Below are 25,293 nucleotides of genomic sequence, written 5' to 3' on the forward strand. Positions count from 1 at the left end.
TCTTGATTCAGTTGGTCTTCATTAGTCAGTCTTGATTCAGTCAGTCTTCAGTTAGTCTTGATTTAATCCTCAAAGTTCTGTTTGTTCTTGCCAAGGCATCCTGATGATCAAATTTCTTATGCTAACCAGGTCCAAAGTCTTGTCTGTCCCAATAATTGCTCTGGCTTTTAAATTACTAATTACACTTCACTTGGTTAATTCTAAATTTAAAAACAAAGGAAACGTAATTGCATGGACAGCATGGAACTCTTTTCTTCCCAGATACTATTGCTCCAAACAGGGTAAGGATATAGGAAGTATAAATGGAAACATGTTATCAAGCCTTCCAGGGGGGTTCCAGACTGACTGACAGCAGAGGTTTGGCTGGGTAAAGTACAAGCTTATTGAGGACTGTACATAACCAGTACTAATAAACAGGTAGACCTGCATGTTTTCTACTTCTATCATTGTATAACCATTCATATTACCAACCAGACAAGCATTAACCTATGGTTTTACTAACCAAAAGCTAATCACAACTTCTTTAGTAATGAAATACATTAAGATATTATTTTATTATTTTGTAATGTATTTGCAGATTTCCTAGAGCTTAGCTCATTTGCTTGCATATGCTTCTTCATCCTAGGATTTCTAGAATTTTTACCAAGGAATAATGTCCTTGATAATTTTCCACTAGTTCACAGCTCTATTTGAAAGCCTACAAACAGTACATTTGTAGTAATCAGGCCTCTCAACTGCTAAAACAGAATAAATTAATTTTAAAAGGGATGTAACATATTAATCAGAAACAGAAGAAAAGAAAAATAAGAAAACAAAAGAGGACAGATTGGAAACAAGTAGAATTACTCACCAATATATATTTCTTTTTAATGACTAGGAAGGGCCAAAACTTCCAGTTCCACCACTGCAACAGACCTTACACATGTACCTACAGTGCATGAAGCACTTGGTGCCAGAGGAGCAATTTAAAAAAACCAAGGCCATTGTGGAGAAATTTGGAATTGCAGGAGGCCTGGGGGAATCCTTGCAGAAAATGCTTGAGGAAAGAAGTGAAAAGACAATAAACTGGGTAAGCAAATGCAGTAGAAAAAATAATTGCTGTGTTTGATGATGCTTATTTACAAGTTCTTTCTGATGTTCTCTATGCAATCACTGTTTTCTTTCAGAAGGTCAATGCAAACAGGGGTCATTCTGACAAAGAAATATTTCAGATGTAATAGGCTAGATTTTTAAAATTATGTCAAAATCCATGTCACAGCCTTCTACACAAAGGTCTGATCTACTCCAATTATTCTGGAATGGAACACTTCATTATCGGTATTAGTCTTTGCCATTTGTTGTCACACTATACCAAGGTAGTGACTTTGCCAAATATGCACATGCATGTATATTCGTGTACATCTATCACACAGACCATGCTGAGACCTTTGCCTTTACAAAAGTTCAGCTTTCTGCTTCCCAAGGCAGGCAAATTAGATAAGCCACAGCTAAAGTAGATTTTACCATTCCACAAAGTCGCAGTTCATCCTGCCCTTATTAACTATGCTAGAATATGGCAGTTGAAAATTAGAGTTTTATCAAAGTCCTTCCATTCCAACAAGGAAAATGATTCTATAGATTCAGTGAAACCCTGCAAGCTTGTTACTGATGTCAGTGAATTCTGGTTCTCTCTTTTGTGTGACACAAAAAAAACTCCATCAACTGCTGCTACAGTCAGGGAGAAAAGGCTCCAGTGCTGTCAGTGCTTTCATTTTAAAAGCAGTGCTTAATTTGTGAACTAAATGCTGCCCAATCTTATTTTCATATTGTGATCACAGAATTTCATGGTGACTAAACTCACCAGCATTTAAAAAGTGTTCCCGATAAATAATATTCCAGAAGACAACTGCTCATTTGAGCACTTATAGCATAAAAACTACAGAGGAAGGATGCATAAGCACTTTCTGAAATTGTGACAGTTTTAAATATTGGCTGTTAAAATAAATACCTGATTCTTAAGGTAAATTAGAAATGGATTTATTTGAATTTAACTTGCCAGGAGTATATCTCTAGCATGTTCTCCTGAAGACTCCAGAGACTGTGGGGGAAGCATCTGTTCTAACAGCAATGAAATATCTCGGAGGAAAACTTTTTCAACTGATGCATGCATTTGTAATTATTTTTGCATAATTTTGTTGTTGTTTATAGTTACCATATGCAAAGCTTGCCCTCTCAGAAAGGCCATTTGATCTTTTTATGAAAGCCTCCATTTTCCAAGTAATGATTCTTCAATCTCTGCTCAGACATAAAGGAATGCAGTTACTGTTCATATGTGTTTTCAATAAAAATGGTTAGAAATTTAAGGTGTGTCTGTCTGGGTCAAGAATCAGCGATCTGCATTTGTGTCAGTGGACACAAAGGGAATTCTCCAGGGACCCTATCCATGTGCCACTCACTGCAGGACTAAACCATTAGGCTTGGGAAATTCTTCTCCTGCTCTGTCTTGCTACAGGACAATATCTGATGGTTAGCAATGGAGCATCTTGGCATCATTCACAAATATTTGAGACCCCCTGAGAAAAGGCATCACTGGTAAAACCCTGGCCCTCTCTCAAACATATTCTAATTGCTATGCAAGAGTTAACATGTTGTATTCAAATATTTTCTGGTTGTATAGAGAAGCAAACAACAAAATACCCAAAGCACCACAATCTGGAGCTTGTGTAGTTTTTAATGGAACGCACTGTAAATTGCCATTGATTGAGAAATAGGATTATGGAATTGTGGCTGACTTCTGCTGAGCTGAGGTCACAGAGCCCAGACTGAAAATGCTCAGCAGCTCCATTAATCAGAGCCCATGGCTGACACCAGCAGCACCAGGCACTGTCCCCTCACCCCAGACTGCTTTTCTGTGTGCTGTGGCAGCTTTAAGACGTTGTGTCCCCTTCTCTCAGGTGTTTCACTACTGGCTGGATGACATGTACCTCAACAACCGCCTGGCTCTTCCAGTCAATTCCAGCCCTGCAATTATTTTTGCTCGTCAGCATTTCAAGGACGTAAATGACCAGCTGAGGTAATGTATTACGACTTTGCAGCTTTTGCTGAATGAAAGGATATTTTAAATGTACAGCTTTTTGCAAAAAGACAATCAACTTTCATTAAAAAATAAGGGCTGTAGCCATTAAAGTGATTTCCTACGAGGCCTGCTGACTGAGGACAGTGCTTCTGGGGTAATTCATACTGATATTCAGAAAGAAAGATGTCATTACTATTACGTTTATTGCATGAAAAAAATGCCAAGGGATTTATATTTTTAAAGAATATTTACAAAGATTTTACTGTATATGATTCAAATAAACCACTTTGTGATGAAAAAAAAATACTAATTTCTGACACACAGTTTCAAGGAAAATAATCCTTAACGTGGCTTCATTATGACTCGTAACCACCCTGCAAACTGAAAAGGCCACGCTGGCATTAAATTGTCCCTCTCAGATGCACAAAAGGGCACCAGAAACACAGGGGATCTAAGAATAAGAATTCAGAAATCATTCTTCCCCAAGAACACTGCTTCCTTCAGGCCCATCAGTCCCAGCTCTGAACTGATCTTTCTACTTTGAGCTGTTGAAGGCAATTACTATAATTTAAAAAGTGAGAAGGTAAGCACGTAGCCAAGCACAGAATATACCTCTCCAGACACCCTTAAAACAGGATTCCATTCTTCAGCCTTTGCCAAAACATTCTTCCTTTTTAAACCAGTAAAAATCTACCTTAATACACTGCAATTTTCCTCTTTGCTTTTAGCACTCTCTAGCTGCTCATTACTGAAATAATTAACTGCATATGAATTTATGCTATTATAAAACAGCCAGAACCTTAAAACAAATATGCATTATTTTAAAATTTTGCGTAGACAGCTAATGCATCTTTTTACTTTACTTTAAACATAACTATAAATGCTTTCATTCATTACTTACTAAATTTATTGTGCACACAGCTTTCAAAAAAAACTCCACTTTGCATTTTCTAATGCACATGCTTTAACAAGGAAATTTTTTTCTCAGAGCCTCCCATTCTGACACAGTGCAAACGGACAATGTCAGGAAAAAAATACACCTGTCCACAGCTCTGCAAAAAGAATATCTGCTTAGGACAGGAAGTACTCTAATGCTGGACAGGTTATGAGTATTGATATTGAAACCCATGTGAGGATTCTATTAAATATTCAGTCTCTGCTCCCATTCTCTAAATAAGCCCTTTCAGGCTTCCTCCTGTGGTAGTCTGTTTAACCATTTGAAGGGACTGTCTCTGAGATTTCATATTTCTCTTGACATGAATTAATTTAGGTTTTGGGTGGGGGCAGGGAGCTCTTCTTGCCAAGCCAGAAGACTTTCTCTCCTTATGCTTTGTCATCAATCATTCAGGCTATCCTCTGTCTCCCAGAAACAGCCAGTGTTGCCAAATGACAAAAGACTGATGTCACTCTCTCTGCTACTTGCAGGTTTGCTGCCAATCTCATTTCAGGAGTGCAAGACTACAAAGCTTTACTGGACACGTAAGTGGCTTGGAAGGAGAGCTTGAGTATCCACAGGGCTTCTGATTCGAGGCTGCTCTCAGTACAAAGCTGGGCTGTATTGCACCTCTCCACCATGGGGAAGGGCTGGGGCTCCAGCATGCTTCAGGGCAAGTGCTTCAGCAATATTTTATGCCCTTGCTGCTGTATTCCTGCAGTGTAACAGGTTGAAGAATGATCCTTTCTGATGGAGGGCAGCCATCACTCTGGCAGGCACCGTGCAGCCCAAAAGGGCACAGACAATTTGCCTAACAGAGTTACTGAGAACACAAGAGGAAGCTTGTGCTCCCAAAGGACAGCAGCACTGTGGTTACACAGCCTGCACACCTCTCCTGGCACTCTCCACATACTGCACTCACCATTTACAACAACACTGTCCCACCTCCCTCCCCCCAGAGGAATAACACATCCCAGCAAGGGAGGGAAGTCTCACCACAGAAAGCCTGGCTCAGTAGCTAGTAAAAATAAGCTACTTATGCTCTTGTTACTTTCTGAATAAATACACTGGGGAAATACATGATTCCTCAAATCATAGATGTATAATGCACCTGTACAAGGAAATAAGTGATACAGAGAATTTGAGAGTTGGGAACTGCAACAGTTCTAAAGTCATGGTTGACCAAGATAAACTAGCATAAAATATTACCCCTCATAAGCTGTATGAGAGTAAACCTCCTTGCCTGCTTCTTTACCCCTCCCCCTGCCTGACAAGTTGGAAGCTTAGTCCTCTTTTGCAGAAGGAAAATCTCTGCACTGTAAGATTTTCTTCCTCCTGTGGTCTCTGCAGCCTCTCCTGACCAGCAGCTCCATTATTTCCTGCTGCAGTGTCAGTGGGGTATTTTACAATCCATAATCATAATTGTGACTGCGATAATTCTTCTTTTTTTCCCTTGGCCACTAAAGAAGCTTTTAAAGAGATGCTGGTTTCACCTACCTTCTAATCAAAAAAATAATAGGTTTTCAGCACATATTACTCCGGGGGTCTAAATGAAAATTAGCACAAAAGTAAGGACCTGTGGAAAAACAAGTCATTGCCCAAATCATTCCTGTTTGTCAAGGAAGGCCCTCTCACACACACTAACCAGTCAGCACAGTGCAAGACTGCTGTGATTTGCAGGGAATTTCATCAGTACCTTTCTTTGAGGTGCTGCTCTTTCCCAGCTGTTCTGCTGACTTCCATCCTGCCAGGTTTCTGGGGTCCCAGCTAGTCAGGCTTCCCACGCACATGGCAAAGCTGCTTGTGACCTGCTATTTCCATTTCCACTAGATGATAATGCAATTGCTTAATGAATATGCATGAAGCTGCCAGGAATGATGTATTTAACTTTGGTATGGGAATTCATCTATTTCCCTTATACTGTAATCTCATTTTATTATTCAATTTGTGTTATACCTGATCTAATTGTAACAGAACAAAGGACAGATAAGATTTTTTTTCCTTTTTGTCTCTCTCCCCTCTTTTCCTCTGGCTATGTTTTTCTCTTTCTCTGCAGCCATGCTTTACCTACTGACTTTTCTCGTGGACAGCTGTCTGGCCATCCTCTCTGCATGAAGCAATACTATGGACTCTTTTCTTCCTATCGTCTTCCAGGACTTACCAAAGACACCCTCGTGGCCCAGAAAAGCAATGTAATGCCAGAACCAGAGCACATCATTGTTGCTTGTAACAATCAGGTAAATTCATTTTGTTTTTCATACCTTTCTATATTTCTTGATTTGCTTAACTTCACTCCAGAAGAGCCTAATCTAATCTCTGTTCAGAAATGCAATTAGTGTGCTATGCATGAGCTCACTTCTTACCAAGCATTTGCAGTTGATATTTCTAAAAGATGCTTCTGCAGCATTTTTGTCCTTGGACCACATAATGCTCCAAGTACAGTGATGCAGAAAGGAGGAATGTGGCAGAATTTATTTGCCTTCTCTTTCAAACAAAAATGTTTAATAAACAGCGATGAAACCACAGAGAAAAAAGAATCCTATTAGAGTGCATTTGCTGGAAATGCTCTTCTCATGACAGGCAAGTATTGGCCCAGTCAAGTTCATGGCAACTATACCACCATCACACCTATATTGATAGATACCATGTAGGGGCTCTAAGCTATGCCTGAAGAAGTCAGCACAGGTGCAGGCAGAAATACTGAAGTGTTAGAGTCAATCTGCCCCAACCAGTAATTACCAGAGAGCGGCAGAGTCTGTTCCCTGGGCACAGCACTTAGAGCACAGCTTGACTGTTTGCAGTACTGCAGCCACGCCTGCAGGTGCTCTTGGAATGAGGAAGTAGCTTCCAGTGAAGTGCCTTCTGCTTTTCCAGGAAGCACAGAAAATTTTCTAGATTCTCTAGGTTATGTTTAAACAAATAATACCACGAAAATTACTTATATACTGCCTGATTTTATCTCTCCAAGGTTTTTAAAGCTTATTCCAATAGTGTGTATTTTATTTGAGTCCAACACACAATATAAGTCCCCTATCGCAACTGGCCTTACATTGGTGTTAAAACACAGGAGAGCTGAGTCCTGGGCCATTCATTCCCCAGTGGTTTTGTGGTGCATTGCATGCAGGCCTAGCTCTCCAGGCAGGACTTCAGCATCTCAACACCTACCCAGGTGACACCAAAATGTTGGACCATAAAGGGTCCAACCCACTTCTGACTGATATTCTGACTTCTGTAATTTTTTTGCAGTTTTTTGTTTTGGATGTTGTCATTAATTTCCGTCGTCTCAGTGAGGGAGATCTTTTCACTCAGTTACAAAAGATAGCAAAAATGGCAGAGAATGAAGAGGAAATGCTGCCTCCAATTGGCCTGCTGACAACAGACGGAAGAACAGAGTGGGCAGAGGCCAGGATGACCCTTATGAAAGGTTAGCTGCAGCAACCCCAGCTTTCTCTTCATCATCTTCCTCCTCACCATCACTGCCTTTCTTTGCTGAGAGCAAACATCACAGCAAACACAGGACTGAATGTGCAACCCCACTGCTGAATTTTTCCAGCAGTAGGAAACTCTATAAGATGTGTGTTGCCAGGGGAGCGGCAGAAATGGCTTGACCCTTTGGCTTTGTATGTTTAAGTGTTATGCCATGTAATAACTCCCACTCCATTCTTTGTTTTTCATTGCATAAATTACATTATGTCAGATTTTGTGATTTGTCTCTTTCTTTATATCCATTTTGTACCAATAGGAATGATGTATCCTCTTAGCTTTTGGGAACTATTTGATATTATTGATCTTATCCAACAAAAGCAGCTGCAAGTTAAACACCTATTGAATCTAGTTGTGTACTCTCTCTAATCAATGGAGAAGGTACCAGGACTGATTCAACCAATTCTTAACTATCTAGGAAAGATGGCACCAGTTATTATCTGGGGACTGCTCTCTCTCTCCTTTCCAACAGGCAGCGTTTAGCTCTCTCAGATTCTGGACTTGAATGGCAAACTTGGAAACAGATGAAAATAAAGGATGGGGTTAGTGACATCTATCACATCACATCACACCACACCTTATGTATTTTATCCCGAGGCTAAGTGATAAAAATGCCCTCTTTTTGCCATTTTACATGCAATAAGTATTTACTTTTTCATCGGGAAGAAAACATTAACTCATCTCTTTATCTCCAGTTCAGCGATGCCACAGAAAATATTGCTGTTTTACTAATGCCCTGGAATATACAAGAGTTGCCAATAGTCTCAAAATAAATTTATCATCCTAAGGAAGATTCCCCTTTTCTTATTCAAGTTTATCTGTGATTATAAAACTTAGTACAGATACACACACAGAGAGTCCTGGCCATTATTTCAGCAATAACTTATATCATTAGTCTCATCTTTAAGCTTTCCCCTCCTCTTCCCATAATTTCTTTTTAAAGGAGGAAACAAAAAAAAAAAAAACTTATTTTAATGAAAATTGAGGTGAACACCTAATCATTTATTTTCATGCCATTCTAAGGAGAACAGCCAATGCCTTGAAACTTCCAGCAAAAATATCTTTGTTAACCTATATCATCCAAAAGGAAAACAAAAAGAAAAATCAACAAAAACTAGCAAAACCTTCTCCGTAGTGTTTTTAGATTGCCTGGCATTTCCCAAAATAGAAGTTTTAATCAGAAGGCAAACAACTCAGCGATGCAGCTGAAAAACCAGATTCTGCACCAGTAACCCTCCTAGCACCATGATGTGAGCCTTCTCTAATCTAAGCAGGAATCCCCTCCCAGACCATTCAGGTTAGCTCAGCCCTTCTATATAAGTGAATGCATTGCTGTTACACATGGATGTGTGATCATTAACAGCCCTTTTCTTTCTAATCTGTGATGGTGAAATGTTCCTGCAACAATAAATAAGAGAATCTGGGAAGCAATGTGGGTGAAAGGGTCACTCCACAGCTGGTCTGTGCTGGGCAGGGCAAGAGAGAATGCTTTGGGACAGAAAACCTGTGCAGTGCTTTGCAGAGGCTACGAAGGAGTTATATCCATGGGCCTGCACAGACCTGCAAGTAGAGCACAGGTCTTCTAGGTGAGAAAATGTCCAAGATATTGTAATAAACCCAGCCATCACTGATTTATAAACACACTCAGCATTGTAACTGCCTTCAGGCTGCAGAACTAGCTTCCTCTTCCTAAGTATAGGAAGTGAATTCTGTATGAAGTGACTGGCGACAGTCCCATGCATACTCCATCTGAATTTGATTCAAAACTGCTTTCTCATATTTTTCTTTCTAAGACTAAATTTTAAAAAATCTAACCAACCAACAGTTGGCTGGCCAATTCAATGCAACTGTGCATTAGAAAGGAAGAAAAGTCTTGCAGGCTTTAGGCTTGGTTGTACTCTCTTTTGTTTTAGCTCTTCCTGTATATATTTTCAATCCCAAGTCATGGTCCATGACTTCTCATACAATGTATTGCCTGCTTCACATGATAATTTTTCAGTGTTTGATCAGCCCTCTGGATATGTCTGTTTCCTTCTGTAAAGGCATCTTTCCCCTGCTTCTCTGTTTCTGGCACAGCTTAATTTTATTCACTCTAATACCTAGACTCCAGATACCCTGAAGCCATATGTCAGACTAAGGGCTTCATATCTGTCAAAGATGCGTGGTAGCAGCCACAATGAAATATATATACCTATCAAACAGCAGAAAGCAGAATGCTGAGCAAGCTGTGAGCAGTTTGTAAATCACTAGCCAGGCTGTTTTTCCTCAAAGATGCCTGTCTGCAAGCACCAGAAGTTCACACATACCAGGCAAGTTCCATTCACAAGGATCTTTTCAGCCTTTGTACTGATGCACCCAGATCATCAATGAAAAAAATACCACAATTACAGTCAGCCCTGCAAGTGTGAGATACTAGGAAAGCTTTACAGCCAAGCAGACAGGGATGTGTCTTCTCTCTTCTAAAGATTCTGAATGCTTTTGAAGATACTCCCAAGGGACACTGGTGTTTACATTTTGCAGGGCAGCAACCTCTCTGCACGCCCCATCAAACAATCTCTTGGCTCAAGCCTTTGTAGGAGCTGGCAGGTGCTCCAGCTGCTTTCTCTAGGACTCTTCTGTTGGCAAGGGGACACAGCACACTCTGCACTCCACGAGGTCCCCAGGGAGCCTGCAAGAAGTCAGACTGCCCATCTCTGTCCCTTGGGCCCCAGCTGCTAATGCTGCCTTGCAGGAGCCACCAAACAGCAATAGGCAGGACCTTACCATAGCCTGCACAAGGCCACAGCTCCCCCTCTTCCTTCTCAGCCACTGCTATCACTTGCCTCTTCTTCTCTTGACACATTTTTAATTTCTTGCAAATTTGGTTTCTTTTTCAGCATCTGAAGAATGAACCTGGATGGTAACAAGTGTCTGGGTTTTTTCTAGCTCTTGACTAACCTATGTTACTCCTTCTGGAAAGGTGCATTATTTCTTACAATGAAAAATGCTGCTCTTTCAGACAATCAGCCCCTTTACATACTTGCAAACCTTGAAAACATGCACATATTGAAATGGCCCCATATTTCAAATGCAAATCAGAATTGTTTAATTTTAAATATTTTTCCATTCTTTCAGCTAAAATAGTTTTCTGAATTGAGCATGTATTTGTTGAACTTAGCCTAGACTTGAAAGAAGTTTTGATCAATCTGAATTGATATCTTTTGTTGAGAACATCCTGAAACAAGTTTACATTTACACTAAAATCTAGCAAAGCCAGAGGATGAAAGCTGATCTGTTAAGAGCAAAAGGAATTTTGTGTTGATGCTTGAAAGCCCTTTCTCCTTTGATCTTATTAACAACCATATAACAGCAATTAATTATTTTATATGTTTCTAAATGAAACAAGTTCTTGTTATAGGTTGCACACTTCTATCTTTCAATGAGGAACTGTAAGAAGTGGTCACAATTAAATATGTCCTATGCTTCAAACTTCTTCAGATGAAAACAAACCCTGAGCCTTTGTAATATTTCTGAGTTAGACAAAGAAACTGAGAAACATATAAATATACCATAAATAAGGAGGGAAGCACTGAGGACAAAGTAAAAATATGCCCAGCAGTCCAACCATATAAGAGTGTCAGGATAGGGAAAAGAAAGAGAAAGAGTTCCAGAAAAGCCCATTTTATTCAGCAGTACAGTAGTGACAGAAGAGCAGTGTAACATGGCAACCCATGATTTTGGCAAAACCACATTCAAAAACTAAACCTCAAAACCTCATCCACAGATGTTTCCTCACGTGATGTAGGCAACATAAGCTAATGATCAGAGACAGGACAGACAAGAGGGTTTTAATACAATAAGACAAAAACAACATAGACCCTGCTGTTCCTTGTTCTGAAAAGGGCTTTCATAGGGGACAACACAAAAACACTCTCAGCTCTGCTGTTCCAGAGCAGAATACTGCAGCACTAGCGTGAGCTCTGAAATTTTCTATATTCCACCTGTCCTCTGTCACTGTTATTTATAAAATAAGTAAGCAATGCTGGCTTTAAGAGTAAAATAGATCTATTTTGTAATATAATTACTTCAAGGAAATGAAAGGCAGAAAAAGAAAGTGGATATTATTGAATCATGTGAGAGATACACAGAGTCACAAAAGTTAACGCAGGAATTAATGCCTTGGTGCAATGTTCCCTAGCACTGAGATGATCTGCTGCTGAGAGAAGCTCTGCAGACACCAGCTCATTGCAGAGTCAGGGTCAGATCTTCAGTGCTCTCCAAGGCAGAGGGTTCCCCAGTCAGTGTTGTACTCAGAGGTAAGAGGATGTGAACATTTCACTCTTCTATCCCCAGACTCCACCAACCGCGACTCTCTAGACATGATTGAACGGTGCATATGCCTGGTGTGCCTGGACAGCCCTAGTGGGGTGGAACTCAACAACACAAACATGGCCCTTCACATGCTGCATGGAGGGGGCTACCATAAAAATGGGGCCAATCGCTGGTATGACAAACCTATGCAGGTAAAAACCTTTCAGCACTGTGACATTGCTTGCACATTGCCTGATGGTGGGGACCACTTAGAGTCAGGTGGGGGAAAGAGGGGAAGGTGGTGCCAGCATCTGCCTGGGCAGGTTTGGTGTGAGCAAGGCTGTCCCTTGCAAAGCAGGGGAAGCAGGAACACCTCCACCTATTCCAAAGCTGCCCTTTGCTCTTGAGATAACACAGATACTCGGATGTATGAGTAGGCAGACATTGGATATAAAAAACCAAAATGTTTTTATACACTGAGTCAAATGGAATGAAAATGCTGGCCTAGTATCCCAGAATGAAAAAAAATAAAAGCACAATATTTTTTTTTGTTTCCCCTTCTTACGCATTTTCCTGACATCCTAGAAATGCTACTGCTTATAATTTGGCACATGTTTAAATCCTCACTTAACAGACTGTTTACTCATTTAATGGCATCCTTGTGAGACTTTCTTTAAGTATTGCTTTCTCCAGCCTTTTTCCCTATCAGATTTTGATCATCGTATTTTAAAGCACTGCACTGTTATTTCCACTCTTTGCAATAGACCCAGAGTGAAGTGATGTATTAATCTCCCAACTGTCAACAATGTTGACACCTTATGAAATATTGAAAAAACCCTGACTGATACATTGCTTGCATAATGCTTTTTGCTCTTGCTGTGTCTAAGAACAGCAACATGAAAAGAGAAACCCCTAAAATAATTGCCACAACTGAGAGATGGGACTTTGAGGGAGGGATGTGAGAAGTCAAGGCAGAAAGAAGTCGAAGGTGCTTTATTGTTTTTACGGATCAGTTTCTATATTTTTGTAGCCCCAAGCAGTTACATCCTTAAGCAGCAATTTCCTACTCTTTACACAATCAGCCTACTGTATGTGTTACTTGGCAGCCTTACAAAACCACATAGTTTCAAAAAAATTGAGAGCTGTATATATGCCGTACTTCTCTAGTTCTTCTTTTTATATCTATGGTTGCTTATCCCACAATCTGTACCTGACCAAGGCCAGAATATCTTGATCCATAAGCTCAACTGAGCTCTCTGCTCTGTGTCCCATCTGTTCTCCCACTTGCACCAACTTACCCAAGAGCAAATACATTTCAGTACTCAGTCCTGATTAATGCCACTGCGAATGACATTATTAGCAGACTCTTTTGAAGAACAAACCACATGTCTTTAGAAGAGTTAGAGACCTGTTATTTGCAGGGTCAAGTGTTGAGATATTTCAAGCAGATGAGAGCAACATTTTCTTTTTGTCTACTATCATAAGGCAGCAGAAAGCAAATAAAATTGTATAGAGTGTGAGAGAGCCTAATCTGTCCAGATGTATTCAGGCCAAAGTAGTTCAAAGGTGAAGAGAAATTCTTAGGGAAATAAGATCCCATTTCCTTTTATGCAAACACAGATTATGTAGGAAGCCATGCTCTCTATATTCTTCCTCACCTCTGTACTAAGGGTTCAGAAAATGTCCAGGTGAGCTTTTTGCATCTTGCCCACTCTCTGAAAACCTCATGGAAAGCAGGGAGGCAGGATGTGAAACAAATGTGCAAGAGAGAGCTAAGTGAGGGAAGTCCAGCCAAACGCACTTCAAAACAAGTGTGGGGAAAAGCCCAGGAAAAGGACAGGAAAGCTGCAGTATTGGCCTAGACATCTGCTTTTGTATGAGATGCAGAAGTTGCAAATTGCATGGGTGTATCACAGAACTGAAGTGCAGCAGGTTGTCACCAGCAGTGCCATGTGTACATAATGAAATTAAGAATAAAGATAAATAAGAGGGAAATGAAATGAAGAAAGCATCTAAAAATAAAATATTCAAAATAAGCTATGAGAAAGCTATCAAATAAGGATGCTTTGTAATGAAATGGGATCCTAAGGATTTCCCAGACACAGATGTTTTATTGTCCTCAAAAGTGGAAGGAGAACCCTGGCCTGTCTTTGCATTGATGGGTTTTATGTACTATAAAGGAGATGCTAAATCAAATTTTCAGATTCCATTGGGAATTGCTAACATTTACATTCTCACAGGATTCAGTCCCAAAGAGCAGCATGAAAGGAATTCAGTGCAACACCTTTCACAGAACAAGCAAGTCTCCTGCAGTAAATCTGTAAGTCACTCACTGATCTGTAGGGCAAGGAAGTTCCTAATATGAGCAATAAGAAAACCACAGGGGAACAATAACACCTTTGTCAGGTTTCCATCATGGATAACTTACTCAGAACACAACTTATTCCCTGTGTATGTTGCATCTATCCTTCTCCTTGTTTAGTTTGTGGTAGGAAGAGACGGACTCTGCGGGACCGTGTGCGAACATTCCCCTTTCGATGGCATCGTCATGGTGCAGTGTGCTGAATACCTGCTCAAGCACATGTGAGTTCCCTTCTGTACATTTTACACCCATTCCAGACCCTGGGAAGCCTCTGCCATGGCAAATTTCCCCAGGTGCACTGGGGCACTGAGACACATTAAACAGTTGAGAAGCAGTAATTCACCTGCTAAAAGAGCAGTGTGTAATAAATGGATTATTCCTGTGACCTTAATGACTTCTGTCTCACATACCAACAGGAAAGAAAATTCCAAGAAATTAGTCCGAGCTGATTCAGTGAGCGAGCTTCCTGCTCCACGGAGACTGAGATGGAAGTGTTCCCCTGATATTCAGACACATTTGGCATCAGCAGCAGAAAAACTCCAAAGGTAGAACAGATGCCTCATCTTTCTCAGCCGTGACTGCAAGCTGGGAACTACCCAGTACAATTCATGGGCTCCCTCCTTGGGGGCCTCCTACTTTCCTGCTCCTCCTCTTCTTACCTAACTGCACACACCTAGCATCTCTGGGCAGGATAGGACCCTTATGGGCTGGAGCTACTTGTCTGTATTCAGGAATTGCATTACCATTGTTTCCTTCCATGTAAATATTAGGGACTCTAAAACCACTGGAAAAACAGCTTACCCATATTTGCACAGGATGCAAACAATGCAGGTCCTCTGTTTTTGTGTCTTATGGGTTTGAGCTGACTCAATCTGAAGCCAGGGCAATAGAGGTACATATAGAGGACAGTAGAATACAACTGGTTTGAATAAACAATTTGAATTTAGGAACATAATTTGTTTACATTCATAGTGCTCCTAAAAGTCTAGTTTTTCTGACTGTTTCCAGGCTGTCAAAGATTTGCATGATCTTTGGGGGTGGGGGCAGCAATAAGAATTTTTTCTCAACATTCAGGCCCATGATGTTTTCTTAGAGAATTAACACATTGTCTGCATGATCAGCTGTAAGCATGTCCAGTGTGGCTGCATTAGATAAGACCTCAAAGTCTTGAAGCCTCAAAGGCTAGAAACATACATATGAGTGAAAACATTCAGGATGTAGAATAACTCCTTTGTGTTTTGAAATAAAGGTAGTAGTCCTCTAAATTGAATCTTGCAAGGAGCTTAGCACCTTCATCAGTTCATAAATGCACCCAATTCTCACACCAGTAAATGTCTCAGAAATTTGTGAAGAACAAAGGAGACCCTTGCTTAGGCTTCAGGGATGGAAACACTAAGTTTGCTGGATTTTTGGTTTGGTTTTTTGTTTGTTTTTAAAAAAGATGATCTACTCAAATGAACGGACTTGAGTGCTACAGTTATGGCTGCAGAAAACAAGCCTGGTGTAGAATCTGTATGAATAAAATTTACTGTCTAGGAACAAGTTACCAAAGGCCAGGACTGTCTGCAGAGCAGGAGACCGCTCACCTCTAAGAGGGTACTGGCAGGAAAAGATCTCTGGGTTTTATTTTCAAACAGAAATGAGACAGAATATGGTTTAATGGTGAACAAGGTAGGGTAGGTTAATGGTTGGACTTGATGATCTAAGAGTTCTTTTCCAACTTTAACATTTCTATGAGATTTTTACATCTACCCCAGTAGTAACTGCCTTTTGCTTGTTTTCCAGGGCAGTGGAAAATCTGGACTTTATAGCCTACAAGTTTGAGCACTATGGAAAGGAATTCATTAAGAAACAGAAGTTTAGCCCAGATGCCTACATTCAAATAGCACTTCAGCTGGCATTCTACAGGTAAGGTTAGTTCAATTGATAACAACAAGGCACACAAGGTAGTGGGGTTTTATACAGAGGGTCCATTTTTTCCTCAACATTCAAACAAATGCCTCCTACATGAAAATGAGTGATCTTTCCTAATGACTGCAGGGCAGACAAGATAGAAACTGATACCTAGTTATGGGAGAGAGTACTTCTTTTCTTCCCTCCCTTTCCCTCTTCTTGCTCTGCCTTCCCATCCCTGTGTCCCACCCATGCCATTCCCAGCCAGTACCCTCCCGCCAGCTGTCCCTGTGCTTGGCACTGAGGTGGTGAGGGAATATGGCAGGGATGTCTGGAGCAGCGGCAGGTGGGGAGCCCAGCTCCCTGGGGCAGAAACACCACTGCCTTGCCTGGTGGGTGGCTTGGGAGGAACCATGGCAGTAACCACACATGCATCTCTGGCACAGGCTGAAAAGCATCCCCTACAGCACAGCACATCAGACTGGAGTTCCTACACAGAACAGTAACTACTGCTGTTCCCTTCTTCACAAGCATCCCAAGATTTGATAGGATCCCCTAAATTCCATGGTCTTATCAAAGTGAAAAGCTCCATTCTACGTTTCCAGAACTCCAGGGTAGAGATAGGTTGCATGGTTTCCCGCAGAACAGCCTATTGCACAAATAATTCTTTACCACAACAAGTTAAATCCCAGAGTGGTCTTTACCTGGTCAAGACCAGAAATGCTTAACACATTTCAAGTACTCCTTTAACATCTACTGAACATCTATTTTGCATATTCCATTAATAAAAATTCAACTATGACCTAGCCCAAGCTTTTCATCTGGATCCCAGCCATGATATAAATCCCCTGTTTGCCATAAAAACCTTAGGGAACAGTTGTGTTCTGAGACCACCTGTTTCAACTGAAAGACACAGTCTGTCTCCTGCAGCAAGGAGCAGTATCTATATACCTGGACCCAAATTAAATAAGAATCTTTATAATCTGTTCTAATTGCTCTGAGGGTTGTCATTCCAGCTCACAAAAAACAGGCTATTCCCCTTTTGGTTTTCTTCTTTTCATTCACGCACTTGGTGCATTTTCTCTTGTTTTAAATAAAACATATTTCAAGCCCATAAGTAAATGATTAATTACACAATTATTTTATGATGCAGTGAAAATAAAACATTCCTTGAGATCTTTCAGTAAATTTTTGTTTCACTAGCCTTGTTTTTACACAACAAGTCATTTTTTACTGGCAATGCATAACTAAAACATATACAGCTGTATGCAGCTCTTCATATTAGAGACAAGTGAGCATCCATCTTTTTAAAGTTTCTTACAGCATTCTATCAACATTAAGATGAATACTGTGCAAGAAATAAAAGTGTGGCCGTAACTATAAAATGCACCAAGCCTATATTTCTCTTAGTCTTTAGGACTCTGAAAATAACCATTCTTTGTTTTTCTTCCTTCACCCTCTCAGGCTCCACAGGAGGCTTGTCCCAACCTATGAAAGCGCTTCCCTGCGCCGCTTTGACGAGGGCCGGGTTGAGAATATCAGGTCTGCTACCTCGGAAGCATTGGCTTTTGTCAAAGCAATGGCAGGTGACAAGGCAGCTGTGTCGGTAGGTTGGGCTGGCTCCTTCTGTCCTCTTTGCCAAAACACCAAGGAAATAATGCATTCATGGTCCCCAGTCTCTCACTTCTTAACTCTTAACTGAGAACACAAAGGCGTAGGGCAGGGTAGCAAGTATTACAGGATTTTGCTTTTTGCACAGACCAACCATAAAGCTAAATATAAAAATTCCCTTTCTTTTATTTAAGCATTCAAAAGATTCAGAGGTACCTGAACATGATGTTATAAGAAATATAATATCTAATTTTAAATTTAGTACTGCCTTATGAGTGTTCTATCATAAGATCCAAATTCAGTTCCCTGGAGACATCTAGGCTGAGCATGCAAAGTTCAGGATCATTAAACTGCCACACCAGGGGAATTCCTGGCAGGTCCCCTGCAGTGGTTAGTACTGCTGCAGCCTGCAATATGTGACGTAATTCCCATGCTTTCATTTCTGGATATGTGGATATGTTCTGGCTGATCTTTTTTGTTTTAAAGGGATGTTTCTACCAAATAGACTAAGTCTTATAGAATCATCAAGGGAGCTGAACCTTGATGATGAAAAGCTTCATCAAGCTAATCAAACAACTCTCCAAACTGTCCTGATACCATACTGCAAAAAGAAAAATTAAAATTGCCTTTCTTTGGGCCACCACCATCTGTTTGCCAGAAGCATGAGCACTGTACAGAGTAGATGGGGATGCAAAGAGGTGCAGCTGGGAGCAGAGCTGCACAAACAGCCCTGTGCACTGTCCTGCCCACCATCCCTGGAGAGCCTCCTTCAATGTCTCTGCATCACTTCCACCCACTGCACTGCGCTGCTGTACAGGGAATTTCCAGGTGGCCGTTTAGATGCTAAATGCTGCCACAATACAGTTTATTTTTCACAGTAAGCCCATTCCACTGGCAACAGCCCACATGGCTGTTCTTTAGAATTTAGCATAACATTGCTAGAAGCATTTCTGGGTTATAGATTAGGTGTAAATGAATGAAAAATTATAAAGCAAGATCTAACGTCCCAGAGGGTTATGAAAATTTGCCCAGATAAGTCCTCTCTTCATCCACAGCTTCTTCAATTTCCTTAAGGTTCTTATGCCCAGAACTTAGCTCCTGACTGACAAAGCTCAAGTAAGTCCCATGGTAAAACAACTCAAAAAACCTGAAGTAACTCCCACTGTTGGGTGGGTAATTCACGGCAGACTGGGACCATACTATTGCACATCATAGTGACTACCACACAGTAGGCAACAAGAGGCTGTTTTTATTTCCTATCAGTGCCCTGTCTGACAAGATGGTTCTCAATCACATTTCATCGGAATTCCTGTTTTCTGTGCACTTTCCTCTCCCCACCTGGGCACTCAGCATAGTCCCAGCCCATGCTGTGGCACACTGACTGTGCTGCTGGCAGGAGCCAGCGTGCTCCTAACCATGTTGTTTCAAGAGATCTTTCTAGCTCCTTGGAACTCTCTTCCTTCCTGCCTTCTTCCAACACTTACTGACTCCTGCTGCTCTCCCAGAGCTTCAGCATTTCTCATCTTTTTCCCACCCAAATCTGAGCTCATGCCCCCTTTCCCAGCCCCCTAAACTGTCCTGTTTTACATAAGCAAGCTGCAGAATAGCATGTATGTCTAGATGAAGCTCAGTCTTAGCCCCCATATGTTTCTACTGCATGCCTTGGCCATACAGAATAGGGGGAATAATGGTTTCATTTCCCCTGGAAAACCTGTAATCATAATGCAAACCAACCCAGTGGTAGTTTTCCTGGCCTCTTCTCCACCGAGAGCTAGAAGGACACTTATACTAGTCTGGGATTGTTCTTTCCAACAGACATTAATAAATCTTTGTTTTAATGTGAACATCTTCATCTTTCCATGTAAAACTACATATATATCAGTATCACAGAAACATTACAAAATTAATTTAATACAACCCTATTCCAAGGTGATTTCTTTAGACCTACGCACTGCTCTGAATGTGAAGGGGTTAATTCTTTTTTCTGCACAAAGAGATGCACAACCTGGTGTAAGTAGCCTTGAACTCCCGAAAATATAGTTTGTTAATAGCCATTAATTCAAATCCAATTAAAAAACATTGTTTTCTTCTGATACAAACAAAAAATTATCCTCAAACGATAGCTTGAACAGTCACCAAAGATTGATTGAGTCAGATTGATTCTTCAGCAGGAGAAATATTTCATGCATTTGACATGCTGTAAAAGCAGAAGCTACTGACACTAGGGATTGCTTGAATAGCTGTAAATTAATCAGATTTAAAGACTGCATTTGGTAATTTAATCTGTACAAGGGAACTAAGGCCTAGCTCTAGCCTTGTAAAAAAATATCAGACTTTGTATTTTGAAGGTCCCTGATGGTGACCTTGACTTGCTTCTAAAATGAATTCTTTGTTCAAAAGATCATTCATCGTCCATAGGAGCTGAAGGTCCCCTGTTTATCTGGAGACCCACTCATTTCTGGCTGTTTCAGGGTCTCCCAGAGTTGCAGTGTTGGACTTGATGTACAGCAAGGCAACACTTCTTAAGATCATTCCCTTAATATAAAAGGCTGCCATTTGACAGGAGTTAAAATTTACTAGTTTGTTATCTGAAATGTGAGGCATCTGTGGATGCAGCCTTGGAAAGTCCTAGATGCCCTTTCACACATGGGAGTAATTTTTTGACTGGCTAGTAAAATATCAGTAATGGCTTTCATTAATATTACTGTCATTGTCTAGATAAACCATTCTGGAGAAGACTGTCTGTGTGTTTTGAAAATACTGAATTACACTAGGCAATTATTTTCCCTACTTCGAACACAGTGATTCTATTGGTAATAACCTACATCCCCAAAATCCATGGAAGGAATACACAAAAGGAACTGCAAACCTTTTCTAGACTTCAAACAATGCACCACCAATGAAACCTGTTCTCCCCTTGCACAATCAGGTGCTGGTGCTGATCAGGACATTGATTTCTGTGGCTTTTCATTTATCAAAGTACCTACAGCTGAGCCAAGAGCAAAGGACATCTGGGGTGCTTGCTATTTGGCTCTTGGTTAGTTGATGGAAGATGCTATTTCTTTTAGAGTTGATTCAATAATACACGTATCCTGATTACCCCAACAGGATTCTGAGAAGATGCAGAAATTTAAGGATGCAATTGCAGCTCAGACTAATTACTCTGTTCTGGTGAGTAAAACACTGCCTGTCTGAATAAGAACTACTCAGCTTTTTCAAGAAAAGTATCAAGACAGGCGTTAGCTATTTAAACACTAGAAAAATTTAGGCATCTCCAAATAGAAAAGTATCTGCTCTGTCACATATAGGAACATTTCTAATGCCCCAAACAGCCATATTCAACTAACCTCAACTTAAAAAAATCTAAGCCTAATGCTAACAATCTATGCATTTTCTTACATTTCTCTTCACTAGATGATAGAGGTCCCTATCTGGAACCTGATCCTCAGACGGACTGGTATTCTGGAACATGTATTCTGGTATTCCAAACTGCCATTTCTAATAAAGGTCATTAACAATGAGGGAGTGATTATATTAAGTTTTCTTTTAAAGACCTGAATGCAGTGTCTAATAAAAGGGAGAGATGCCCTTGAGTGAAGAAATCAGTTTAATATTAAATACAACTCATTTTCTGTTGATTAAAAATGAGACAATTCAATCTGGGTAATGCTCTACGTCCCATTGTGCCAAGACAAAGCACAGGCTTGTTCTATAAACAACTTAGTCATACCACTAATGAAATTAATAAATATTAATAACCAGCTATGATAAGTGAATTTGCTGCCCATGATTTTGACTCAGACCATTGCCTATAAACCCATATTTTTGATGACTCTTTGAATGGTCATAATATTCAAGAAATCATTCACCTTCAGAGGTGGTTTTAAAGGTATATTCTGAGCACCGAAGAGGGAAAGTGTTGTTTTCAGGCAGGACTGTGAAACAAAAGAAGCACGGAAGAAAAACCGTTCTGTGTTTCAAGCCTTGTGCTGAGAACCCACATCTTAGAAGCTGAGACTTCACATGTTCTGTAAAGTGAAGTCAAGTCTTAGTTCAGGGCAACTGCCTCCCCTGAACCATCTTAGGGTAACCTCATAATGAGCACAACACACTGAAGGTCTACTGGGTCACAATCAATGGAATTTCTGTGCAACAGCTCTCAAAAAAACCCAAAAAACCAAACCCAAACAAAAAAGAGAAAAGAAGAGAAAAAGAGAAAAGAAGAGAAAAAAAGAAAAACATGCATTAATTCTCCCCTCCAAGTTATTTCAAATCCAGCAACTGTTAAAGAATTCAGCTTCCAGTGTAGCTCATGGGAAATATTAAAACTTCCATTGGAAAAATAATTTATCTTTAAATTTTAAAAGCTCTCTAGGTATTTCTACTTACTAAGCTCCCCCTCCTTTCTCAGAATAGCAGAATGTAATCTTTGGGGCTTTAAACTCTGAGTAAGACTTAGATGGTCTGACTAAATTGTGCATAACAGACTGAAATGTAATAGCTCCTAAGAAAACAACAAAAAAAATCTACTTCATAAAACAAAAAGCAATTTAATGATTTTATTTCCCTTGTTAAGGCTTACTAGTAGCAGTGCTATCTTAAAAGTGGAGCTCTAAAATTCAATTTAGCCCAGTTTTTTCCTATGCGTTGACTCACATTTTATTTTGTTAGCCTGTCTCAGCCTCTCTTCAGACATGACATTGATCTATGTTGCAAAAATGTCATTGCTAACAGCCTTATAAATCTTGTGTGATAGCAAAATATTTCCTTTGATTATCAAGTCAGTTTCCCTGTATGGGAAAAAAACCATAAGCATAGCACTGATGTATGCTAGCTTTTTGCAAGCATCCTTCCTCTGTCTGGGCTGATGAACAAATAGCTCCTTTACCAATGGGTGCTTTGACGTTAATAAGCTAAACCAGGCTATGCACCCCCAACCCCCTGTTTCAGGCACTTAGCAGTGGTTAAAATTATTCTTCTCATAAGAGAAGAATAAACTTGCTCTCTTTTTTTATTTTTTTTTTTAATCCTTAAGAGGAAAACCAAGCTCATGCCCTTTTTAAATCCTGCTTTCTCTCGGGCTGTTTGTTCCCCTTGTTACAAGCATCCTCTGCCACAGGGGTGTCAGCTCTGCCCTCAGGGCAGTACAATGTCCCTAGTTCAGCATTCCCTTCCTACATGACTTCAGCCTGGGCCTCAGAAGAGCTACAGCTTGGTCCACAAAATCAGTGCTTTCACCAGCAAGAACAAACCTGGACTGAAGGATTTTGAACACACTTATTTATCTGAGGCAATTCCTGCCTGGTTGGACCAAACTTTGGTTTGGTTTCCTAAAGAAACAAAGCTCTGTAACTATCCTGTCTGCCAAGCCCCCAGTGCTGAATTTTTATGCCATTAGCCATCCTCAATCACATTTACTGTAGGGCAAAGCTCTTAAAGCTAATAAATGCCTTAAGTCTAGAGCATTTGGTAGCTGTACAGAGCAGAGACCTGCATAGGCAGCTGATGGCAGGGACTCACTGCAGGCTCAGCAGCAGCTCCTGTGAGCTGCCACCACTGCTTCTAACAGTCCCTTACTCCAGTTTTCTCAAGCAGTGGGGTTTGCTCATAGATTGTGATAGGTCACTGGCAAATCTATCTGTTATTCTGTTCAGCCTGTTGCAGACACCTATCAGATCCTTGGATCTACATTCCAAGGAATGATATATGCTTTAACTGCCAGAGGGAGATGCAGGCAGCAAGGTGATGGAAGACTTGTTCCAATTTGGAGGGGGTTTGGAGCCCTCCACCTTGAAACATAATCCAAATGATGCACAGAAAATTCCAAAGCATGCTTAGAAATTTCTGCTGTCCCATATGCTCCCCTCAGCACCTTTAGAAGCCCAGCCCATGATATTCAGCTCTGAGAGACAACGAGCACACAGATAACATCAACACATAATACACATCAAGACTGTCTCCTTCCTAATTTGTAAATCTTCAGAGCACCATATGAATTTCTAGTTACTGATCCTCAGCAGAGTACATACTTAGAGTGATATCTGAACATTACAGGCTTTACATCCCTCAAAGCAAGTTCATCATCTCTGACCAGAGCACTAGGCAGCAATAGTCCAAATGCCTCCAAACTCAGTTAAATGCTGTTATCTTATCACAGGCTGTCACTGGAATGGCAATAGACAATCACCTGCTAGGGCTCAGAGAGGTGGCACGGGAACACTTCAAGGATCTGCCAGAGATATTCACAGATGAGACTTATCTGACAAGCAATCGGTTCATCCTCTCAACCAGCCAGGTGAGTGCCTCCTGTTCACTGGTCTTGCCAAGCAAAGCATAATTCATTTGTATTCTGCCAGACCTTGTTGCTCCCAATGAAAATAATGTAAAAAAGGCAAGCAAACAAAAGCAGTATCATCAAGAAGTCTGCAAATTGCTCCACATTTTCAATCCTGTTTTGGTTCATCAGCACAGTAAATACTGACTGCAGTTATGACTTCAAAGGCAACATTCCAAAGTCCTTAGCAGGGATTCTGGAAATGCACACAAACTAGTAAAATTCACACGAAGGCTCAATTTCCAAACTACACATACTCCCATTCCCCTTCTTTTCTGCCTTGCCCTAAGATAACAGCTCCAGTGAGCAGTCCTTACTCCAGTGACAGTATAGCCACAAGCCAGAACGGCTGCCACTCTGAGAAACAGAGAGCCAAGAGCCATGAGGAAATTCTACTCTTAAAAGTTGCTACATTTAAGATCTTTGAGAGCCTTCTGTTGTTTGCTGTAGGACAGCAACCCATGCAGACATGCAACTTAAGACTTACAGACATTTACAGATTTACAGTTATTTGCACGTACAAAGGTACTCTAAGAGTCAATACTTCCTACACTTAATGTTCTGAATAAGGAAGCAACTTTACGTCATATAGCCTAAAAATTAAATGTTTCATTGCATGTAGTAGCAGTCCTAATGAAAAAAGAAATCTATGTAGGAATTCATTAACTGAAACATTAACCCAACTGCAACAGATTGAGACTATGCAACAAAAGAGACTTTCAATATCATGCTACAGCATAGAACCTCAATAAGTAATTTGATCATGTCCTAATGTTTGTAGGCTTTCAGACATGAGTGAACGTAACCAACGTGCTACTACATAAATTCTCCAAGAAACTATCCATGAGCAAAGAGTGCTTCTGAATAGCTTTATGGCCTTCGGCTGTTGCACAGCAAATTCATCTGACAATTCTATGGCTCTATTAGCAGGACTAATGGCCTGTTCTACACCATTAAAAAGGCAAATGTTGTTTGAGAAGGCCCATGAACACAAAGTCTGAAACATATAGATTTCTAACACCTTTCATTTTCTGCAGAACAAAGTGTTTCACTGCCACATTATGCCATGATTAAACTGGGGTGTAATAGAATTAGGGTGTAATCTAGTTGCATTAAAGTATTTTTATACAGCATCAAAATTATAAACTATTATTAGAAATGGACAATGTTAATTTCTCTAATTTAATGCAGTCTTCACATTACAAATTTAACATAACCTTAAGAAATTAAAAACCTTAAAGAAGTTTTATGTATCCATTTTATGTACAAGGTTTACATAAAATTCCTATCAATAAAAAATCTTCTAGCTTTCAAATATCTATATAAATTCA

The 25,293-nt window shown here is 40.3% G+C and overlaps 1 protein-coding gene across 1 annotated transcript in view; it reads left to right on the forward strand.

The window, feature by feature from the left end:
- The window catches only part of CHAT (choline O-acetyltransferase), a 38,342-nt gene that overhangs the window by 8,674 nt on the left and 4,375 nt on the right, over positions 1-25,293 (forward strand). The window contains exons 3-14 of the mRNA XM_066555047.1: positions 878-1,069; positions 2,934-3,052; positions 4,481-4,534; positions 6,046-6,226; positions 7,236-7,413; positions 11,805-11,974; positions 14,245-14,345; positions 14,541-14,669; positions 15,910-16,032; positions 17,482-17,623; positions 20,737-20,799; positions 23,786-23,923. Coding sequence (XP_066411144.1) covers positions 878-1,069; positions 2,934-3,052; positions 4,481-4,534; positions 6,046-6,226; positions 7,236-7,413; positions 11,805-11,974; positions 14,245-14,345; positions 14,541-14,669; positions 15,910-16,032; positions 17,482-17,623; positions 20,737-20,799; positions 23,786-23,923 — 1,590 coding nt within the window. The remainder of the gene's footprint in view (positions 1-877; positions 1,070-2,933; positions 3,053-4,480; positions 4,535-6,045; positions 6,227-7,235; positions 7,414-11,804; positions 11,975-14,244; positions 14,346-14,540; positions 14,670-15,909; positions 16,033-17,481; positions 17,624-20,736; positions 20,800-23,785; positions 23,924-25,293) is intronic.

This window comes from Molothrus aeneus, chromosome 8, assembly GCF_037042795.1.
Source record: "Molothrus aeneus isolate 106 chromosome 8, BPBGC_Maene_1.0, whole genome shotgun sequence".
Lineage (NCBI taxonomy): Eukaryota > Metazoa > Chordata > Aves > Passeriformes > Icteridae > Molothrus > Molothrus aeneus.